Raw genomic sequence first — 21,131 nt, 5'->3', positions numbered from 1 at the left:
TATACAGTAGTTATAATGTAGTATAGAGTTCCAGTATACTGTAGTTATCCAGTTACTGTGTACTGTACAGTATAGTTTGACAGTAGTAACTGCATACTCCAATATGCTGTAGTGATAGTGTAAGCAATGCCAATAAATGCACTTTACTGCACTCATTTTTTATTTTATTTTCAGAGATTCTGCACTACAAAAGGAAGGCTAGGGGGAGGGGGTTATCATGTGTAAAATTAGTGAACTGTGTGTATAGTGTATCAACAGTCAAAATTTACACAACCCCCCCTCTCTCAATTAACTAGAGAATGCAAAGCGGCCATGACAAAGAAGATAAAGACTGAAAATTTGTATTACTGTTTTTATTATTATAAATTTGTATTATTCATTCTTCCATGATTATCCATTTTCAGGATGTCAATGTCAAGCGATGCGGAAGTGATGAAAGGTGCTACCGTTACCACCGGCCCTTAATTTACAACTGATAGAAGAACTACAGTACAAAGAAGATAAAGACTGTAATTTGTATTATTTAAGATTTATATTTTTCATCCTGATAAAATAAAAATTCACAAGAATCATTGAAACACCCGCACCCCCCAAAGAAAAAGGAATGGCAAAAATTGGTAACTTATCAAAAACATCAAATAAACAAAAGAGATACCGGCGCCTAATGAGTCCAAAAATAATGGAATCCTGGATATCCAGTAGAAATAGTTCCAGTTCCAAGGAAATCAACAGTCTCTGTATCTTGGGGTATTCAGATATGACTTGATGCAGTGGAAGTAGAACATGCAATGAAAAAAGAAATATTTAGTGCAACACCGTTAAACAATTTATACAGACATAATTGCAACTGGCTGACATAAACAGACAAAACAAACAGACACAACTAGACAAACAACACTTAAGCAAAGCTAATGATAAAAGTTATTTATTAAACTAGATGATAAAAAAGGACAAATGGCTAACAGACCGCACTGGTGGGTTAAAACCTAGATAACACTCACAGGACGGCTGCTGGTAATTCGCATAGTACCAATGGGGGCTGGTGACCGCGTGTGGGGGATCCGCTGGGTGCCTCAGACGCCTTGTATTCCTTCTGCGTCTCTCTACTGGCAAAAACCGGAAGTGACGCCGTCCTCGTGGCGGACCGGAAATGACGTTGCCGGATGTGACGTCAGAACCTGGCAATCTCCAGTGGAAGATACAGGAAACGGCGATCTGCACCTCCTTGCCCCACAGTCGTTGGAAGAATGCACTCAGCGCTTGTAAATATAAGCCACCAAATGTCCTATATATAGATAAAAAATGCATTTTTTATCTATCTATACACAGAGGCGGCACATTTTATTTGAGTGCGGCTAGCTCCGCAAGCCTGGGGATGCCCCGGCATGCTAGCCGCACTCCCTCGGCGTGCCGCACGTCATCGACGCGCGGTCACGCGTCATCGGGTGCCTGCGCCCCTTGCACGCGCGTCCAGGGCTCCCCGAGGGAGCCCTGGTGTCCCGCGATGTGGGGGACGGCGGCAGGGGGTTCCGGGGGACCCGGCGGACCCGGCAGCGGGAGGGAGAAAGCCCCGATCGGAGGGCGCTCCTCCGTGTCTTCGGCGCGCGCCCGGCACCCTCTGGCGCGCGCCAGGTTACTGCTGCGGCCGAGAACGGGCAAATGCTCGAATAAACTCGGCCGCAGCAGTATAGGACATTTGGTGGCTTATATTTACAAGCAGTACAAGCGCTGAGTGCATTCTTCCAACGACTGTGGGGCAAGGAGGTGCAGATCGCCGTTTCCTGTATCTTCCACTGGAGATTGCCAGGTTCTGACGTCACATCCGGCAACGTCATTTCCGGTCCGCCACGAGGACGGCGTCACTTCCGGTTTTTGCCAGTAGAGAGACGCAGAAGGAATACAAGGCGTCTGAGGCACCCAGCGGATCCCCCACACGTGGTCACCAGCCCCCATTGGTACTATGCGAATTACCAGCAGCCGTCCTGTGAGTGTTATCTAGGTTTTAACCCACCGGTACGGTCTGTTAGCCATTTGTCCTTTTTATCATCTAGTTTAATAAATAACTTTTATCATTAGCTTTGCTTAAGTGTTGTTTGTCTAGTTGTGTCTGTTTGTTTTGTCTGTTTATGTCAGCCAGTTGCAATTATGTCTGTATAAATTGTTTAACGGTGTTGCACTAAATATTTCTTTTTTCATTGCATGTTCTACTTCCACTGCATCAAGTCATATCTGAATACCCCAAGATACAGAGACTGTTGATTTCCTTGGAACTGGAACTATTTCTACTGGATATCCAGGATTCCATTATCTTTGGACTCATTAGGTGCCGGTATCTCTTTTGTTTATTTGCTGTTTATTCTGATTGTACTGTCAGGTTACCACCAGGCTGCCTTGCGACCATAGGGCTCACCCTTAGAGTAGGGTCAATTGTTTGTAATCCACATTAGCGCTATTATACATCACTCCCCTTTCTTATCAAAAACATGATTCAGATTATGTTTTTTTTTTTAAATCAGTCCTTAAAAAGGGGGTCTTTTTTTTTTTTCCTTTGAACTTGAAATTCACTTTGAATGTGTGGGGGGGGATTCTTCAAGAAGGGTTTGGGTTTGTGCGTGAAGTAGTTAGGGGTGGGCTACACTAGTTGCCAAGGAGGGCTCATCAGATTAACATATTCAATTTCTATTCACGTTGTAAGGCTTGTGTGTGAAGTGGTGGGGGGGAGAGGTGTTGAAGGTGCTAGTTACTACCAGCCCTTAAACTTGAAATGCTCTTGGTACCAGTATGTGCGTGGAGGAGTCATTCGAGAAGGGATCACACGTGCGCATGCGTTACTGTAAACAAAGCCTCAAGAAGACTCAGCGTCACAATTACTGTAAACAAAGCCTCTAAGAATTTAAAGAATGGCTTCGGGGTTGGGGGGTGGATGGAGGAGTCATTCTCGCCAAACCCTTGTGAATGCGTGTGTGAGACCGCCGGCCTCAAGAATACTCAGTACTTGGATTTTTAAATCAGATTCATCAATGTGCAAGCAACGTTTCAAAAAAGCGATATTACACAGTAGGTGCATCTAAATCCCTCCTTTTGCCTTTCTCTGCTTGATGACAAAAAAAAAAATTGTTTCATTGTGTCACCTTTTATTAAACATAAGTATAACATTTCACATAATGGATGCTTAAAATCAATCAGTCATACACGAATGGAGGGGGGGGGGCAGGTGTTGATAAGCAGTTGCATGACCATAGTCTTGTTAGTAAGAGGTGGGTTCGGGGTGGGGAACTCCTGTCCACATACACGCATGCGCCTAAATGTGATAACACGCTCCGGAAGATTAAACTAAGCCAGAAAGCCACCAATTAGAAATGAATGGTTTGGGGAGGTGTCGATAAGAAATAGAAATACTTTAGGTGTGTGTGTAGGTGTGTGTGTAGGGGGGAGGGGAGAGGGCTGTATGCTGAATTATTAGTTGAAATGTTTTGAACCCACACCCCCCAAATACAAAATCACAGTATGCCCCTACTAGTGTAGAATTAAAAAGCTACAGTAGTGATTGATTCTCAGAATATAAAAAATTGTTATGCAAGCCCATGTCGAGAAACGAAAAAAAAAAGATTTTTTTTTTTAAACTTGAAATTCAAATTGAATGAGATGTCATACACGCATGCGCCTAAATGTGATGACACGCAAATGCGTTTTAACAAGGTTCCAATGAGACATAAACGCATGCGTATAAAATAAAAAAAACAGTATGAAAAGAGCAAGCCTAGCAGAAGTATCGATTAATAAATAATACGTTTAGAAATGTGATGACACGCATACAGTATGCGTTTCAACAAGGTTCCAATCCGCATGAGCGGAAAAAATATTTTATATTCGGAAGAAGACGCGACGTTATATTTTTGTAATACTGTACTTATTTTCCCTTTATTATCCTGTATACAGTACAGTATGTGTCCTCATATTTTTATGTGTATGGCTAAGGAGCCTCAGACTACTGTATACAGTATGAACTCGTAACGTTAATCTCTGCTTCAAATTTACAATTACTGTGCGCACACTCAAACTTGCAGAACTGTACGGCTGTACTGTTGAATTAGACTTAAGACAACAGCTCGCGATCGCCCACTTGAGTTTCTAGACGGTATTGCAGACAAAGCTAAAATGCGCCCGATAGATGGATTCTGCACACAATAGAAAACCGATAGAAAACCGAGTGAATTGCTATAAGGTAGGAAAACAGAACGCGTCGGGACGCGGTATTCAGAGCGGTTCGGCGTACGCCGCTTTAGAATAAAGGCTGGCGCAGCTGTATGCTGCTAAATGGGGCTGAGACTGTAACGTGCATATGGAGCTGAAGATTGTGTGTGGGAAGGAAACTATTCGGAGTAAAATCAAGAATAAAATATCTGAAAGCGAAGACCATCAAACCTTTTAAAGCAGAATTTCCTCTTCCCAACTTTTCATTTTTTTTATTTTTTAATAAATGCAGCAGTTCCTTGATGTTTACGACATTGCAATAAGCTGCCAGTCGGCGAAGATCCTGCGTCCCAAGGCACAGAATGGAACATTTGGTCACGGGCGTTTCGCCATGAGCAAATGGCCGCCGGCACTTCGCCGCGACTTCCCGCCACCGCTGATCCACCGTTTCTAAAGTAAGTTTCATTACGGTTTAGGGTAGGGGGTTTTATCGGTTAGGGTAAGGAGTTAATTTAAGGGGTTTTATCGGTTAGGGTAAGGAGTTAATTTAAGGGGTTTTAGGGCCAAAAGTGGACATTTGGTCAGGACCAAATGTATTAGACCGCCAAGGCACGCAATATGGCTACCTATTTCCAAAGAGGAAGTGGTGTGGCTTCCAAAACGTGTACGTGTGTGTACGTTTGTGTGTGTACGTGTACGTGTGTGCACGTGTGTGTACGTGTGTGTACGTGTGTATGTGTACATACGTGTGTGTACGTACGTGTGTGTACGTGTATGTGTGTGTTTGAATGCTGTAAGTATGATCTAATACAACACACATTATTTACTTAAAACCGACATAGGATTGTGAATGAAATGCTACTTTAAATCACAAGAATCATATCATAACAAGGGGCCAGAAAGGCAAATAGATAAACATATTTTATTACACCACCATACCAATTGATGATTGCAGTGATCCGCCAGCCTTCCCCTGTTCGTACAGAAAATGTTAATATGGTTTCTACCCAACATTCCTCAGGAATAGCAATGGAGCAAAAACAAAATAGGTTACCTTGATGGATACATTCTTGTTGAATTGCCAGCTTCGTGAGTAATGGAAAAATCACCCACACTGCAAAAAAGTAGGCAGAGCACAGACCTTTGTGAGTTAGAAGCACCAAAGAGATGCAACAAATTATTAGGGAGACGTCAAAAAACAAGTCCCCTAGATACTGGCTGCATGTATTCTGTCAGGAAAAGAAGAACAAACGGTTAACAATGAGTAGAATGCACGCAAGGATTTCAGCACAACTTGAACCGTATTGTTGCTGGCAAGCGAAAGGTCAACTCAACCTCAAAAACTAATTTAGTAGCATGCTAATAGGAATCTATCCCAAACTATGCAAGAAACGTGTGGTACGGTGGCTAAGGCATTGGTCTGGAACACATACGGTTGATGATTTAACTACCGATTTCATCATGGGGTGTGACCTTGGGAAAATCAACTTATTTTCTTGTGCAATTTCCTCGTCTTGTCATATCTGGAAATATCTGTCAAATGTTTTTTTTTTTTTTTATAAATAATAAATCATAATAAATAGCACAGCAACATTTCAATGAATTCACCAACTGAAGCAGGAGACAATGGCCCATATTTAGTACTTTAGTAAGTGGTGCTATTATAAAAGAGACACCTTAAGGCTGAGTCACTGCAATTGGCTGACAGGGGTCCTTCTGCACCAGAATGTGTGTTATACAGGCATACCCCGCTTTAAGGACACTCACTTTAAGTACACTCGCGAGTAAGTACATGTCGCCCAATAGGCAAACGGCAGTTCACGCATGCGCCTGTCAGCACGTCCTGAACAGCAATACCGGCTCCCTACCTGTACCGAAGCTGTGCGCAAGCGGGGAGACTATAGAGCCTTTTACAAATGCCTTATTTACATCAATTATGCATGTATATGACGATTGCATTACAGTACATGCATCAATAAGTGGAAAAAAGGTAGTGCTTCACTTTAAGTACATTTTCGCTTTACATACATGCTCTGGTCCCATTGCATACGTTAATGCGGGGTATGTCTGTAACCTCTTATTTATGGAGAGATGCTTTATGCCTGATTAAAAAATATTTCAGCCTGAACAGAAGAAAAAAAAAAAACCCACAAGCACAAAAACTAACTTCTAGACAACAAAAGAAACAAAAGTACATTAGTATATATTAAAATTAGTGTTAATACAGTCAGAAGCATTTAATATTAGTTTTTACAGACCAGTTTTTAGCAATATTGCCCAACTGATGCAGATGCGAGTGTCCCATTGCATAGACTTTATTCCTGAACATCAGCAGTAAATAAATGTGATTCACAGTTCCCTGCTGGCAGCAATAAGGATTCTGTACTTACTTTGAAGCAGAACTTCTTTGCCAGGGTGTGCAGCAGTATTAGCTTAGCCAAAGCTGCAGATCCGTAGAGAGAGACCGAGACGTAGAAATGCGTATACCAAGAGAGAGATTGCCCAGCAAGAGATATAAACACTGCTATTATGAGGACAGTTACGAATGCGGAGATCCAGCTTATCAGGGTAATGCCAAGCCCATATAGGAGGTCCCGTGTATAGTTTGTGCCTATAAAAATCAAGAGAAAAAAACAAAAAAACGTTGCGCTTTTGTAATAAATTATACATTTCAGTTGATATGTGAAGTGAGAAATGTATTTATTGTAAATACATACATTATATTTCACATTCACTACAACATTGTTCTCATTTAAGACTCTCCACTCTTCCCCTCCTTATAAAATCAGCTTTAATCTTTCAAAAATTTGGTTTAACTACCCTCACATGTGCTAATTAAGTTTGTTGTACCAACCAGGTGACTTTCTAAATGTATATAAGTAAACTTACAACAGCCATTGCTGCTTGCAGCCTTTGCTCTTAAGCAGAAATGCTTTTAAGTAGAAATCTTTCAAGTAGTATGGAAGTTTAAAAAAGGAAGTTCAAAAAGAAGTGGAAAAAGTGGACACAATCTACTGCTTCTGATTCCTGCATTTGAACTACACTGGAAAGGAGGTTATCATCCCACACTGCACATCTCAACACATTACTATTGCTGTGATGCCACCTTTACTTTTTATATTTACTGTAACCTCACTTATTTTCAAATTATGCACTTCCTTCCACCAGCCTCATCATGTCTCTAACTCTATTCATATTTCGCCATCTCTCCTTACTTCACCACTTCTCAGTTCACATGAACTCCTCTCTTACCTGCGCCCTCTGTCACCACACAGTTATGCCGCCTGCACTAAAACACACCCCTACAAATCATCCTCTCACATTCTCTTTATGTCCTTGCTTCGCCTCCTTGCTTCTGGGGATATCTCTCCCAATCCTGGTCCCTGCCTTATTTCTACTTGCTCTCGTCCTCGCCTTCCACATGCAACTTCTACTCCTTCTGGTGTCAACCCCTCCAACCTCATACCCATCCCCTGCCACCCTCCCTCCTCTCTCCCTTTCTCCTGTGCCCTTTGGAATGCTCGCTCCCTCTCTAACAAGTTCCTCTCTGTGCATGACTTCTTTCTCTCTCACTCCCTGCTTCTCTTTGCTATAACTGAGACCTGGCTCACTCAGTCTGACTCTGCTCTGGAAGCTGCCCTCTCCTATGGTGGCCTTTCCTTCTCCCACACTCCACGCCCTGGTGGCAGGGGTGGAGGCGTGGGGCTCCTGCTCTCCTCTCTCTGCCGTTACAGAACAGTTTCTATTCCCCCCCTCTCTTGCTTTTCCCTCCTTCGAGGCTCACACAGTCCAGATCTTCTCTCCTCTCCCGGTCCATGTGGCGGTCATCTATCGCCCACCTTCCTCTACTCATCCCCCTTCTGCCTTTCTCTCTCACTTTGAATCCTGGCTCTCTTTCTTTCTCTCCTCAGACTCCCCTGTTCTTCTCCTTGGGGACTTCAACTGCCACATTGATGACACCTCTCTCCCTTGGGCTTCCCGCTTTCTTTCTCTAACCTCTTCTTTTGGCCTTCAACAGTGGACTGCAGCCAGCACCCACAAGGATGGCCACTACTTAGACCTGGTTTTCACTAAGAACTTCTCTCTCTCCGATTTCTCCATTTCCCCATTTCCTCTCTCTGACCATCATCTCATCTCATTCTCTCTATCTCGCTTCTCTCCATCTCGCCCTCGTTTTTGCAGAAACCTGCGCTCTATTAACCTACCAGCTCTTGATTCCACTTTACGCTCCTCCCTCTCCTCTCTCAGTTCTGCTTCAGACCCTGACAACCTGGTCAGGAACTACAACTCTGCCTTATCTTCCTCTCTTGATCTTCATGTCCCACTTTCTCTCTGCCGTCCTCGCCCTTCTAACCCCAGACCCTGGCTAAACTCCCACACACGCATGCTGCGTTCCTCCACTCGTTCCTCTGAACGCCTCTGGAGGAAATCTCATACGCTCGCAGACTTCATTCACTACAAATTTATGCTATCCTGTTTCAACTCTGCCCTCTTTCAGGCTAAACAAACCTACTTTTCATCACTAATCAACACACACAAGTCTAACCCACGCCGTCTCTTTTCTGTCTTTGACTCTCTACTCAGACCACCCTCAGCTGCCTCCTCTTCTTCCTCCATCTCACCTCAGGACTTTGCTGACTTTTTTAAGAAAAAGGTGGAGTCCATACGGCAGAACATCCCATCTGTTGCCTCCTCCCATCCCACAATGCTTCCCAACTCTCCTCCTGTCTTTCTTGACTCTTTTTCTGCTATCTCGGAGGAGGATGTATCACTGCTGATCTCCTCTTCTCCCTCTACCACTTACCCTCTTGATCCCATTCCCTCCCATCTCCTAAAACCTCTTGCTCCTTCTATAATCCCTATGCTCACACAGATCTTTAACTCTTCCCTCTACTCTGGTACCTTTCCTTCATCCTTCAAGCATGCAACCGTTATACCATTACTCAAAAACAGCAAGCTTGACCCTACCTGTCCTTCTAACTATCGACCTGTCTCCCTCCTGCCTTTTGCCTCCAAACTCCTTGAACGTCTTGTATTCTCTCGATTGCTACACTTTCTCAACACCTATTCTGTACTAGACCCTCTACAATCTGGCTTCCGCACTGCTCACTCTACTGAAACAGCCCTCACTAAAATAACTGACGACCTCCACGCTGCCAAAGACAGAGGTCATTACACTCTGCTCATATTACTCGACCTCTCTGCAGCATTCGACACCATGGACCACCCTCTTCTCCTTCACATTCTCCATACTCTTGGTATTCGGAACAAAGCTTTATCCTGGATCTCCTCTTACCTCTCCCATCGTACCTTCAGTGTCTCTTTTGCTAACACCTCCTCCTCCTCTATTGATCTCTCTGTGGGGGTACCCCAGGGCTCTGTCCTGGGACCCCTTCTCTTTTCTCTCTACACACTCTCTCTAGGTGACCTAATCACATCTTTTGGGTTTAAATATCACCTCTATGCTGACGACACACAAATTTACCTTTCAACCCCTGACCTTACACCTGCTATACAGACCAAAGTTTCTGAATGCCTCTCTGGAATATCATCCTGGATGGCCATCCGCCGACTGAAACGTAACATGGCAAAAACAGAGCTCCTTATACTACCTCCCAAACCTGGCCCTACTACATCCTTCCACATTGCTATTGGAAATACGATCATTCACCCAGTAGCCCAAGCACGCTGCCTAGGGGTCACACTCGACTCCTCTCTCTCATTCTCCTCTCATATTCAAAACGTTTCTAAAACTTGTCGCTTTTTCCTCCGCAATATCACAAAGATACGCCCTTTCCTCTGTTACTCAACTGCTAAAACTCTGACTCAGGCCCTCATTCTCTCACGTCTCGATTACTGCAACCTCCTGCTGTCCGGCCTTCCTACCTCTCACCTGTCTCCCCTACAATCTATCCTAAACACTGCTGCCAGAATCACTCTACTCTTTCCTAAATCTGTCTCAGCGGCTCCCCTGCTGAAATCCCTCTCCTGGCTTCCGATTAAATCGCGTATCTCACACTCAATTCTACTGCTCACTTTTAAAGCTTTACATTCTTCTGCCCCTCATTACATCTCAGCCCTAATTTCTCGCTATGCACCATCACGACTCTTGCGTTCTTCTCAAGGAAGTCTTCTTATTACCCCCTTTGTATCTAAAGCTCTCTCCCGCCTTAAACCTTTCTCACTTTCTGCCCCACACCTCTGGAATGCCCTTCCCCTCAATACTCGACTAGCCCCCTCGCTATCCACCTTTAAGACCCACCTTAAGATACATCTGCTTAAAGAAGCATATGAGTAGCACTGGATAATCATGGACACATGACACAAAGCTTGGCCCCCTGCAGACGCACTTACTAGTATTCCCTCCTACTGTCTCTGTACGTTCTCCCTACCTACCAATTAGATTGTAAGCTCCTCGGAGCAGGGACTCCTTCCTTAATGTTACTTTTACAGTATGTCTGAAGCACTTATTCCCATGATCTGTTATTTATATTTGTTATTTATATGACATGTATTACTACTGTGAAGCGCTATGTACATTTTATGGCGCTATACAAATAAAGACATACATACATACATACATACAATATACGCCTAGTCGCTCTCTATGCTCTGCTCAGACCTGTCTTCTCTTCCCCCCTGTCACTACACTACAGCCACTCTCACATGTCAGCATGAAAACATGAAGGCCGTATTTACTAAGCAGTCACCTGTCATAAGACAACTTCTGTGGGTGAAAGCCACATTACAGCCTATTCGCAGCGCTGCAAGGTGTATTATGGCAGCAGACTGATTAGTAAAGATAGGCCTTCGTGCACTGAAAGATACTGATGTTTGGTTGCAGAGATATTGCATATTGTCTATTATTTCAAAGTGCTAAAGGGTCTATGCATCAATGTAGAGACAAGTTTGTTTTGACACAATGCTATGATTTATGGAGCAGACTTACGGCACATCAGATATGGGAGGATTGTTTTGTGGAAAAAGACGCAGAGAAAGGCAGAATGTGATATATATATATGTGCACCATTTAACTGCTCCCCAACTTTTGCTACGGACAATCCCCAAGACACAAGCTGAGGCACACAGGACAAAATTGGAGCAAAATGCTTAGATAGTGAAGGATGAAAATGCCCTGGTTTTGCACCACGTTTGCCTTGATACATAGACCCCCAAATGCTTCTGGAAGCTGGGTTTGCGTCAGGAGACGGGTTATTCTTGAGAATAGTAGACGTTGTTCTTTATGCCGCCCTCAACATGCTAAGCACTTCTATCCACAGTGACATGGATTTAATAAAACAGGAGTTAAAAATGGTACTCGTTACTGCTTACTCTGCTAAAGAATCATCAACATAGGGGGAAACATCAAGACCATTTGCACCAATACATTTTAAGGAAAGTGCCAGGTATAAATAATATTTTTTTTAAATGGATACTAGATTCTGTATTTGCCAGAACGGTTACCACGTGACTTACTTTTTCCAGTAGGATTCCTACAACTGGAATTGTTCATTCCCATTTACATTCCATACATAACTACGGTGTACTTAGTGGAGACCATTATATTTAGTCAGGCACAAAAAAAACATTGAGTTTCTTGCTTTCCCCCCCACGCCCCCAACAATCATCTACTTTCTTCAGGCATCTGGTACTTTTAAAAACTTGGCCTACTGAAGCACGTTATATATATTTCCTAGGATACTTTGTAAGTGTTTCAATAGTTCTTACTATAGGCACTAATCTCTTCATGAACTAATCTTCTGCTGTTTGAGACCATACTCCAACAAGAAAAGTCTTTGTATCATAGTTTATTATCATGTGTAAACACTTCGCCTGTACTTTGCAACTATTTATCCATGCAATGCAATACTCGTCTAACATAAGCTAGTTATTAAAATATATCTGTACCCTACAGTATATTTGTTATTTGTGTGTGAGATAGTGTCTTTCATCCAATCAGTGAGTTTCCCCCCTTTTCAGTGCAGAATGTAGCAGTACACTTACCCCCATGTCTGTATTTTCTAAACTTTGTGCGGAGGTAGAGAAGAGCAACTATTGCTATCATGTAGTTTATAATTGTTCCAACACGAGCTGGGTAAGACAAAACAAACAGACCGCAGACATCGAAGAAGACCATGTTTCCATGGCGGAACTCAGAGGAGTCAGCCAGCTGAGAAGATGTAGCTAAATATTTCAGGACACCTAGAATATTGTCACCTGAAAGAGCAAAAAATAAACAACGATGTAGAAATCAGCATGACACAGAACAATGTGGTTGATTTCTTACTTCAGTTTCTCTGCAATTGTATTTGACCACACAACAAAAAAAATGAAAACGGCTTTATTAATGTTATAAAAATGATATGCTATAGAACCAGAATTGTTAGGTATGTAGGATATTTAGCTTGGGGTTTTGCTGGGGAACAAGTGGCCTATAACTGGAAACTATTGAAGCAAAACAGTTCTTTTAATTCAGTTTATCAAACATTGCATTAATAGAGTCTTTAATTAAAAACAATGTTGTCTTTCACTTTTCACTAGTACAGCACTTAAATTTAATAAAAAATTATTTTAAAAAATGGCTATTGCTAATAGATAAGAATATTATAGCCATATTAGCCCAAACAAAAATGATAAAGGGAAACGCAGCAACAAAGTGTTCGTATTTTCCTACTGTACAGTAAATAAGCAGAAACTATCTGATGCCAGAACTAAGCCCCGGAAGAAGAAATGACAATACAAACCTGCTCTCTGGATGGAGTCGGGGAGAATTCTGTCCGGCGTGTCATACTTTGTGTGGTAAATGTAGCCATTCTCAATGAAAGCCAAGTCTATTCCTAAATGGAACATAAATAATCATTCTAACGCTACAGATCCATAAATAAAGCTGACACTGCTGAAATAGTCTCACACAGGACTCTCTTGTGGAGATATCAGATATTTCTAATGTACTTGGGAAAGTGCCAGGTAGAGTCCGACTCTCTCTCTGAACAAAAAGGGCTGTATTTCAATGTTCAAGTAGTTCTATTGGTCCTGGAGAAGAAGTGTAGATTTGTTGTACTTTGTGATACCTTTAAAATTAAAGGGACAGACATGAAAGTTTTTAATGGATTAAATGATAGTGTCCACGGCTTTAGAAACCTTATAGGTCTCTTCATGAGTACAGTAAACTATCATTTAAATCTATATTGGTCCCCTGAAGGGTTTCGCAACCTACAAGAAAAACATAAAGGGCACAATGCATGCAAGTTTTCCTAAAGGTGGAAAAGTTTACTTATTGATAGTACTTTTCCACTACTGCAGCGACATTTACCTGCTTCCTAGCCGAGAAATGAAGACGGAGATGTAGTGTTGTGACTTTAAACTCCAGCTAAGGCTGCGGCCATAGTGAACGCAACAAATTCATTACGTGCACCAGTCCGGGCATACTGTGCGCGATGGAGGAGACAAATCCATTAGATTTTTCGCGCCATCATGGCCACGCCTCAACGGATGACACAGAACGATCAGGCGAAAGGCGCGCCTACTTGATCTCCGTCACGCGCCCATTATGGCAGCCAAAGGGCTCGATTATACCAGCGCAATGCAATGAGCACGCGCATCTGTGAGGTCACATTTGCAACATACGCACAAGCACAGTCTTCTGCGCGCACGACTGCAGGGGAGACGAGGCTGAAATCTTTTCTTTGATTGGACGGCTGCGTCACGTGACGCGGCCGTCGCAACAAGAATACAAATTTGGAAAACAGTTCAACCATCGCCCGCATTGCAGTAGCAAGCGACGTGACAGTCGCGGTTGGTATAAGCACTTTGCGGGGATCCATACTATTTGTTTTGGCGCTGAACGGCATCAATCCGGGCGACGCCACGCGCAGTCTTTGGTATAATCACAACCTAATGCACCAAAATAATAAGTAATGTCGCCTTAAAAATATTCATCTAATTATTAGGAAGAAAAACACGAGTAGCTCCTAAATAAAAGAGGAGAATCATTTAAAATCTCCAGAAACATTATGAAAGATGCCTCTCTTCCTCAAATCTTCAGATTGAAGAAGCACACATTTAATCTTTGCAATACGGCTTCCATATTGGTAAAACCACCACCTATAGTATAGACGTTTTACTTTGCTCGATTAAATAATCCTGGCAGGAATGGAACAGCACAGAAAATAAACTGCAACCTTCCCCAGGATGTGTTATCTGGCTGCTCACACACACTGGCCCCAATTCAATACGCCGGTTTCCCCTTTTTTTTAGACAGATCTATTCCTGAGCAACAGGAAGACCCCACTTCACTACTCAAAATATAGTCAACGCTCACATCACCATTCAACTCGGAAAGGTGCCAGTGCATAACAAACCTGGAATCTTGCCAAAATCCCTGTATATGCGGAAGTCTGTATCGGAAGGTATAATGCCGCTTTGGAAGACTTCCTGGGCCACCACAGAGGCAAAGGGATGGACAGCAGACAGAGCATAGGCTTGGACCAACCAGGGATTTTCTGGGCCTGTCGGAAAAGAACACTTGGAGGAATAAAAATGCAGAGGGACAATAAGAGGGGCACACAGTATCATTTAAACACCATTATTTTTTTTATTTTTTTTTAATTGGAAGAAAAATAAAAATGGTCAACCCATGTTTTAGTTCAAACTATCTTTCTAAAAGATGAACAAGGGCGGCAGCAGCAGTGTGAAACAAGCAAAAATTAGCACGGGAACCCAGGTAAGTGGAAAAATATCACAAGCTTTACTCGGAGATACAGGAGGGCCCCAGTCATGTCGCCAGAAAGCGGAACCGGTGATTTTCGTTATGTGCGCAGACCGGCAATGCATCATTCTACGCATGCGCAACATCGGCAGCCCCCCCCCCATTCTGTGCATGCGCAACCCTGGACCAGCTCGTTCTGCGCATGCGCGACATCGGACTGGCCCGTTCTGCGCATGCATGGCGGCCCCCTTCTCGGTACAGCCAGATCGCCAAGAAGCGGGGCCTCAAAAAGAAGTGGTCTCAAAAAGAGAAAAACTCCCCCCACATTTCGCATCTAAGTGGCACCCTCTCAAGGAGTGTTGTTGGTCAAAGGAAAGGAGCAAACATATAACCACATACAACACAGGCAAAGCATAGTATAGAAAACACACAATCACAATGTCATTGAAAGCCCATCCAATGAAAAGTCTATCACTGGGAATCTCCACCTCAATCTATATATTCAATCATTTCAGTATTAAGAACAATAGGAGTCATAAAAGCTGAAGTTAATCATTATATTATTAATTCTATTTAAGCCCATCTGGATACTAAAATGAATGACCATAATAATATGAGGATCATCAATAAAATGAATAACAGTGTTTTAAGAAATGTGAATGGTGTAGGTTTTGTAATATGTACACATAGAAGATAGTGGGCGTGTGTGTACATAGTACAGGCATACCCCGCATTAACGTACGCAATGGGACCGCGGCATGTATGTAAAGCGAAAATGTACTTAAAGTGAAGCACTCCCTTTTTTCCACTAATCGATGCATGTACAGTACTGCAATCGTCATATATGTTCTTAACTGATGTAAATAACGCATTTGTAACAGGTTCTATAGTCTCCCCGCTTGCGCACAGCTTTGGTGCAGGTAAGGAGTTCAACATTGCTGTTGAGGACGTGCTGACAGGCGCATGCGTGAGCTGCCGTTTGACTATTGGGCGATATGTACTTACTCGCGAGTGTACTTAAAGTGAGTGTCCTTAAAGCGGGGTATGCCTGTATGTCTGTATATGTACACACACACATACTATCTAAAATACTCTAAATAGTACATTCCTAAAGAGGTTAGTAGGAGGTTCAAGGGAACCAACTAAGCATTGGTGCAAAAAGGAAGTCATGTATATACATCTAGGTACAGGAGTAGAAGTGTATTTAGAACAACATTCATTGTAAATCTAAACAATAATCTGACTTAATGAATATCAAAACATCCATAGGGGGAAAAAAAAAAAAAACCTATGGTTAGTCAGAAATATTGTCTTTCCAAAAGATACTGCAAAACATCAGCTTTGTGACTTCTCTGAGTAGGCAACAGATAAGAGCTCGCAGGGAAGAGCTCGCAGAGAAGAGCTCGCAGGGAAGAGCTCGCAGGGAAGAGCTCGCAGGGAAGAGCTCGCAGGGAAGAGCTCGCAGGGAAGAGCTCGCAGGGAAGAGCTCGCAGGGAAGAGCTCGCAGGGAAGAGCTCGCAGGGAAGAGCTCGCAGAGAAGAGCTCGCAGGGAAAATGACTTTTTCCTTCATCGTGCGCAGTGTAAAACAAAATGTTTGCTCATGCAGTTCTACATAAAAGATGCTCATGTACAATATCACTATAAAAGATTCCCAATCATGGTCCTTCCCCCTAGAAATATGGGAACAGTGACCAAACATAATATGAACTACTGCCCCCAGAAACGGTTAACAGCCCTAATGTTGCAGGAGCTAGCAACAGATGTGATTAATGAGGCCCAGCCCAGGAAGTAAACTCCCGTTTCCAAGGTCAGCTTTGAGATGAACAAATGCTGTAAAATAACCTGAGTGGCAACTTACAAAAATGCACTTTGAAGTGGTTTAATTGGTTGTGCCGTGTGGAGAACAGGTTTTTCAGGGGTGTTGGCATCATCACTTAATAGTTTGAAATACAGAATGGTTACTATTATATAAACACAAAAGTAGTTTTGCTTCATAGAATTTCACAGACAACATGCTGATGGTTAAAAGAAAAGTGTCTCTGTAAAAGTACAGTTACTGTAGCTTAGGACAAGTTCTCTCTTTTCAATTGTAAATGTAACCCCCCTTCAATGGGGATACCAGGTTACTGTGAGGAATTAATAGCGGGATAGTGTGTGCTGGGCCCCACTCTGTGTTACCTTGGGGATGTAGATGTCAGAAGGGATATATAGGATAGGGGGAAGGTTCTAGAAGTCAGGTTCCTAGAAGAAAAGAGGAGAGGGGCCTCAGGGAAGTGTACAGTAGATAAGGATGTTCATAAAGTAATAGCACAGACCAGACACCCTGTTTTATTATGTTGTAGATAGGGACAGTACTCCAAGTTAGAATCCCAGAAGAAGGCTAATGGAGTCCCGAATGACTAAGAGGCAGGAAAACAGTATGCACAGAGGGCCTCAGGAAAGATGGCTCCCAGGTGTCAGCGGATCAGCTCTAACCGTGGATCTGCACTAGTATGGAGTATCATCAGTCTGTATGGAAGTGGCAGTTCCCAAACAGGCTAAAGGTATTGGATCCCTTGAGAAGGACAAGCCAAGATTTCTGTACGGGCCTAGTGTGCGCGGCGTAATACCAATGATGGCCCCGAAGCAACAAAGGGTGTCTGGTTCCCAGACCTAATTAGAGCAACTAAGTCAACGTACCTCTATTTTAGTGCTAAGAGTGGGCACCAATGGAAGCACCGTATTTATGTGTGTCTGCTATAAAAACACAGTACAACGTTGTCAATGAGTTTATTAGCGGTTTGTGGCGCCAATTATTATACATCCTTGCTACCTTAACACCCAGCACCCCGAGTCACGGTAATCCATGCAGAGTAGTCAAACATTGCACACGGATGTAAACTCCATAGGAGCCGGGCAGGGAGGGTTACATCAAGAGATAGTAAGTAATGGATAAGCTTGCGGAGCGTCTGCAAAAATAAATGGGCTAAAATAGGCAGACATTTAACTAAACTGGTTTGATTTTCTAGTTTATGAATACCAGTCTAAATTCTTACCCGTCTGAAATACCAGCTCCTTCCCTCCTACTCCTGCCGCCTCCAAATTGATGAAGGCTCGAACCATCTTGGCCCAGGGGTGTTGTGTGATGAAACCATGGCTGCCCTAGATGAAGAGCAAGTAGAGAGCATCCACGTTACTGACACAAAGAAAGCTGGCCCCACTTAGGTCCAACTGAACCGAATAACTAAACGCAAGTGCTTTGAAGTGGGTGCCCCCAACATAAAGAGGCATATATAATAATAATAACATATATAATAACCAAACGGAGACCAATATCGCTTCTTACAAACTTAAGTCTGCAATGACGGAGGCCTGTAACATATTACAGAGTTCAAAAGTGATTAAGGTAAGGTGTGATACAGGCCCACGGACTTAATAATGCAAAAATGTATTGTGCCAAACGATTAGGATCACTCCTCACCTCTACTGCGGTCATTGGATTTTGGATTCCCTTCATGCTACGCAGCACCGACTGTTAAGTACTTTTTCAGCTTATTTACAGAGTTTCTGCATTTCCCTCTTCCATGTCTTCAAAAGTGATTAAAACCCCTCACAATTTGGACTGCTGTGACCAAGTTGCCGATTCAATTAGCCCCAAAGATTTAGATAACATTCCAATTCCAGTCAAAGAGAGATTTCTGCGATAGCTCGCGACGGAGCTTATAGAATAAGTCCCTAGGACTATGTTCTTCCTAAACTGCACACTTTTTAATGTAGCACATTGCAATGCAACACTAAATTATTTTACCCACTGAAAAGATTTCAGAAGCGTGCTGCATGCTAAAATGCACCACCTTACTATCCTGCCATAAAATCACTATCCAGAAGAGAAGAGGGTGTGCTCTGATAGTACCTGCAGGATATTTTCTTCAGCACCATTGAAAAGAAATATAACAGCGTGTTTCAAAGGATTAGGTGAACTGGATAAGGCACCCAAGATTTCAAGCATCACTGCACAGCTCACTGCATCATCACTGGCACCTACAGTAATTAAGGGGAAAGGATTTATAAGCCACGAGAACATTTCATAAGGTGTAATAAATTGGACTACTACACTCAAAAAAAACATGAAGTGTAAGACAATGCTATTTTGAGTGATAAATAAAGCTACCTGAATCCTGCTTTGAGAAGAAATTATGGTTATTGTTTTAATAAGCAAAGTTAATTTGTTAGTAAAGGTTCTTTTACACATACAGTATACAGAAAAGCATGCCTTTATGTAACCTCCTTTAAAGCTGCAGGTTAAGCAATATCCTACATGTGTGGTTTTTTTTTTAAATAAATCAGTTCTGTACTATGAGAAAATACTTTTAGCATTTAAAATAAAAATAAACAATTTAATAAATGTTTAATGTATTCTAATGTAACAAGCATTACGAAGTTACATCCCCTTCTGAAACAGCATCACCTTTCTGAGCCCTGCCCTCTCTAGCAGTGAACCAATTGAATCTAGTGCCTGCCTGGTCACATGATCTTCCTCACAGAACTTTGACTGTCAGTGCAGCAGAAGGTTACCCAGGATGCATTTAGTGAACCCCGAGCCGAATCTTCAGCGATCGATTACAGGAGAACGGATCGATCAGCAACTTAGCTTATCACTTGTCAGTGGGTAGATTGTATTGATGCACATATTGGGGGGGGGAGCGGGGGGGAGGGGGGGAGTGGGATAGGGGTACCACAGCTTCAATGGCAGCTTTAAAGGAAGCACAAACTTTCTTTTTTTTAATACAATAAATGTTTTGTTTACTCTGTCTTTACAGGGAACAGGTGCCTAGTAGCAGCCATGTTTAGATTAACAAATGCAATAAAGAACATGAAAACTCTGTGAAAAGTGAAAACAAGAAGGAAGCGAGGACAATAGAACCGGTTGGCTGCTATGGGGATAAATCCCTTGTTCCTGACACACAACACTATTCATGGAACTCTCTGGGAGGCGCCTCCTGTTCTGCCCCAAACCACTGATGTACTTACCTGGCGTGTTAGCGACGGAGTCAAAGTGGCAGTTTGCGAGCACGGCGTGCTCTGCTCCGGGTTCAGGCTCCAGCTTCACAGCAATGTTGGTAATGTTATCGTAGTAACTGGTGAAGCCTCCCAGGAAGTCAATGCTAAAAGATCCCGTGGGCCTTTGCACATCTACCGTTATCCTGTTGACTGCATTGCTCCTGCCCTGGATTGCTCTGATCTTTTCCATTAGATAGTTCACTGCAAGAATTTCATTCGCAGGGCTCCCCACTGTCCTGGAGTCAATACCTGCAATGTGCTCCAGGTAGTCCCTGCAAGAGACAACAGCTGCTAAATCTATGTCCAAGAACACGCTTCTTATTCAAGGGGAATTTGGCAACGTATTCGGCAATGTTCAGGCCCAATAAAAACTGCTCTACCATTAACAGTGGTCACAGATATCGTTTCAGTTTGATATCTTAACCAATTCTGGTGTGAATGCGCAGCTGTGAAACGCACCAAATATCGCAGAATGTACAACACATACATACAATGCTTGCTGCTTTTGATAGGGGATAATTTAGCAGATTAAAAACATATATATATATATATATATATATATATCACAACTTCAGCTATTGTTGTGAGAACCCCCTCCCAAGTCTTTAACTCCATATTTAATGTAGAGCAATATTTATTCTATGTTGAAACCTACAAGAGAAATTAACAGTGCAGTCTATGATTGCAATGTAATCTGAAATATAAAGGCAATTTGTAAGGAAAAAGAGCGTAGGAGACGTGTGATGGCTGAGACCTTTGCTCGGAAGCAAAGCCCAATAAAATATTTCCCTTAACGACTGCTCTGAACGAGACCACTCTGTACCCACAGATATTGTACACCCCTCCCTTCCAGTCTCCAAAGACATATTGAAGCAGCAGTCCTGAAATATAATATAATATAATATATATATATATATATATATATATATATATATATATATTTTTTTTTTTTATTATTTTATTATTTGTAATTATCTGGAACCAGTGGGTTCCTCAGATCTCATCCGTGTTCCCCTTATCTCCGGGGATCCCCTGGGTCCCGAGCTGAAAGGGGTTTTGTCCACCAGGCAAGAAACCTTGCCCTGTGGACACAAAATGGTTGCACTGTACGATCAGGCTTTACTCGCCTTTTACAAGACCAGCACTAAGGAATTGCAGACCTGACACGGAGGCCTTAATAAAAACACA

At 42.6% G+C, this 21,131-nt stretch overlaps 1 protein-coding gene and 1 long non-coding RNA gene across 2 annotated transcripts in view; one reads left to right on the top strand and one right to left on the bottom strand.

The window, feature by feature from the left end:
• ERMP1 (endoplasmic reticulum metallopeptidase 1) overlaps nt 1–21,131 on the bottom strand; it is a 50,765-nt gene that overhangs the window by 28,030 nt on the left and 1,604 nt on the right. The window contains exons 2-9 of the mRNA XM_075596669.1: nt 19,914–20,215; nt 18,796–18,923; nt 17,939–18,044; nt 14,556–14,702; nt 12,939–13,031; nt 12,199–12,411; nt 6,585–6,805; nt 5,249–5,423 (exon numbers count right to left, since the gene is read on the bottom strand). Coding sequence (XP_075452784.1) covers nt 5,249–5,423; nt 6,585–6,805; nt 12,199–12,411; nt 12,939–13,031; nt 14,556–14,702; nt 17,939–18,044; nt 18,796–18,923; nt 19,914–20,215 — 1,385 coding nt within the window. The remainder of the gene's footprint in view (nt 1–5,248; nt 5,424–6,584; nt 6,806–12,198; nt 12,412–12,938; nt 13,032–14,555; nt 14,703–17,938; nt 18,045–18,795; nt 18,924–19,913; nt 20,216–21,131) is intronic.
• LOC142493128 (uncharacterized) lies at nt 2,233–20,317 on the top strand. Its single transcript, XR_012800995.1, has 3 exons — nt 2,233–2,323; nt 4,487–4,649; nt 19,703–20,317. It is a non-coding gene; the product is annotated as an uncharacterized LOC142493128 (long non-coding RNA).

This window comes from Ascaphus truei, chromosome 1 (genome assembly GCF_040206685.1).
Source record: "Ascaphus truei isolate aAscTru1 chromosome 1, aAscTru1.hap1, whole genome shotgun sequence".
NCBI classification, from domain to species: domain Eukaryota; kingdom Metazoa; phylum Chordata; class Amphibia; order Anura; family Ascaphidae; genus Ascaphus; species Ascaphus truei.
Note: the sequence above shows the minus strand (reverse complement) of the source record. Positions and strands in the feature narration are given on the sequence as shown.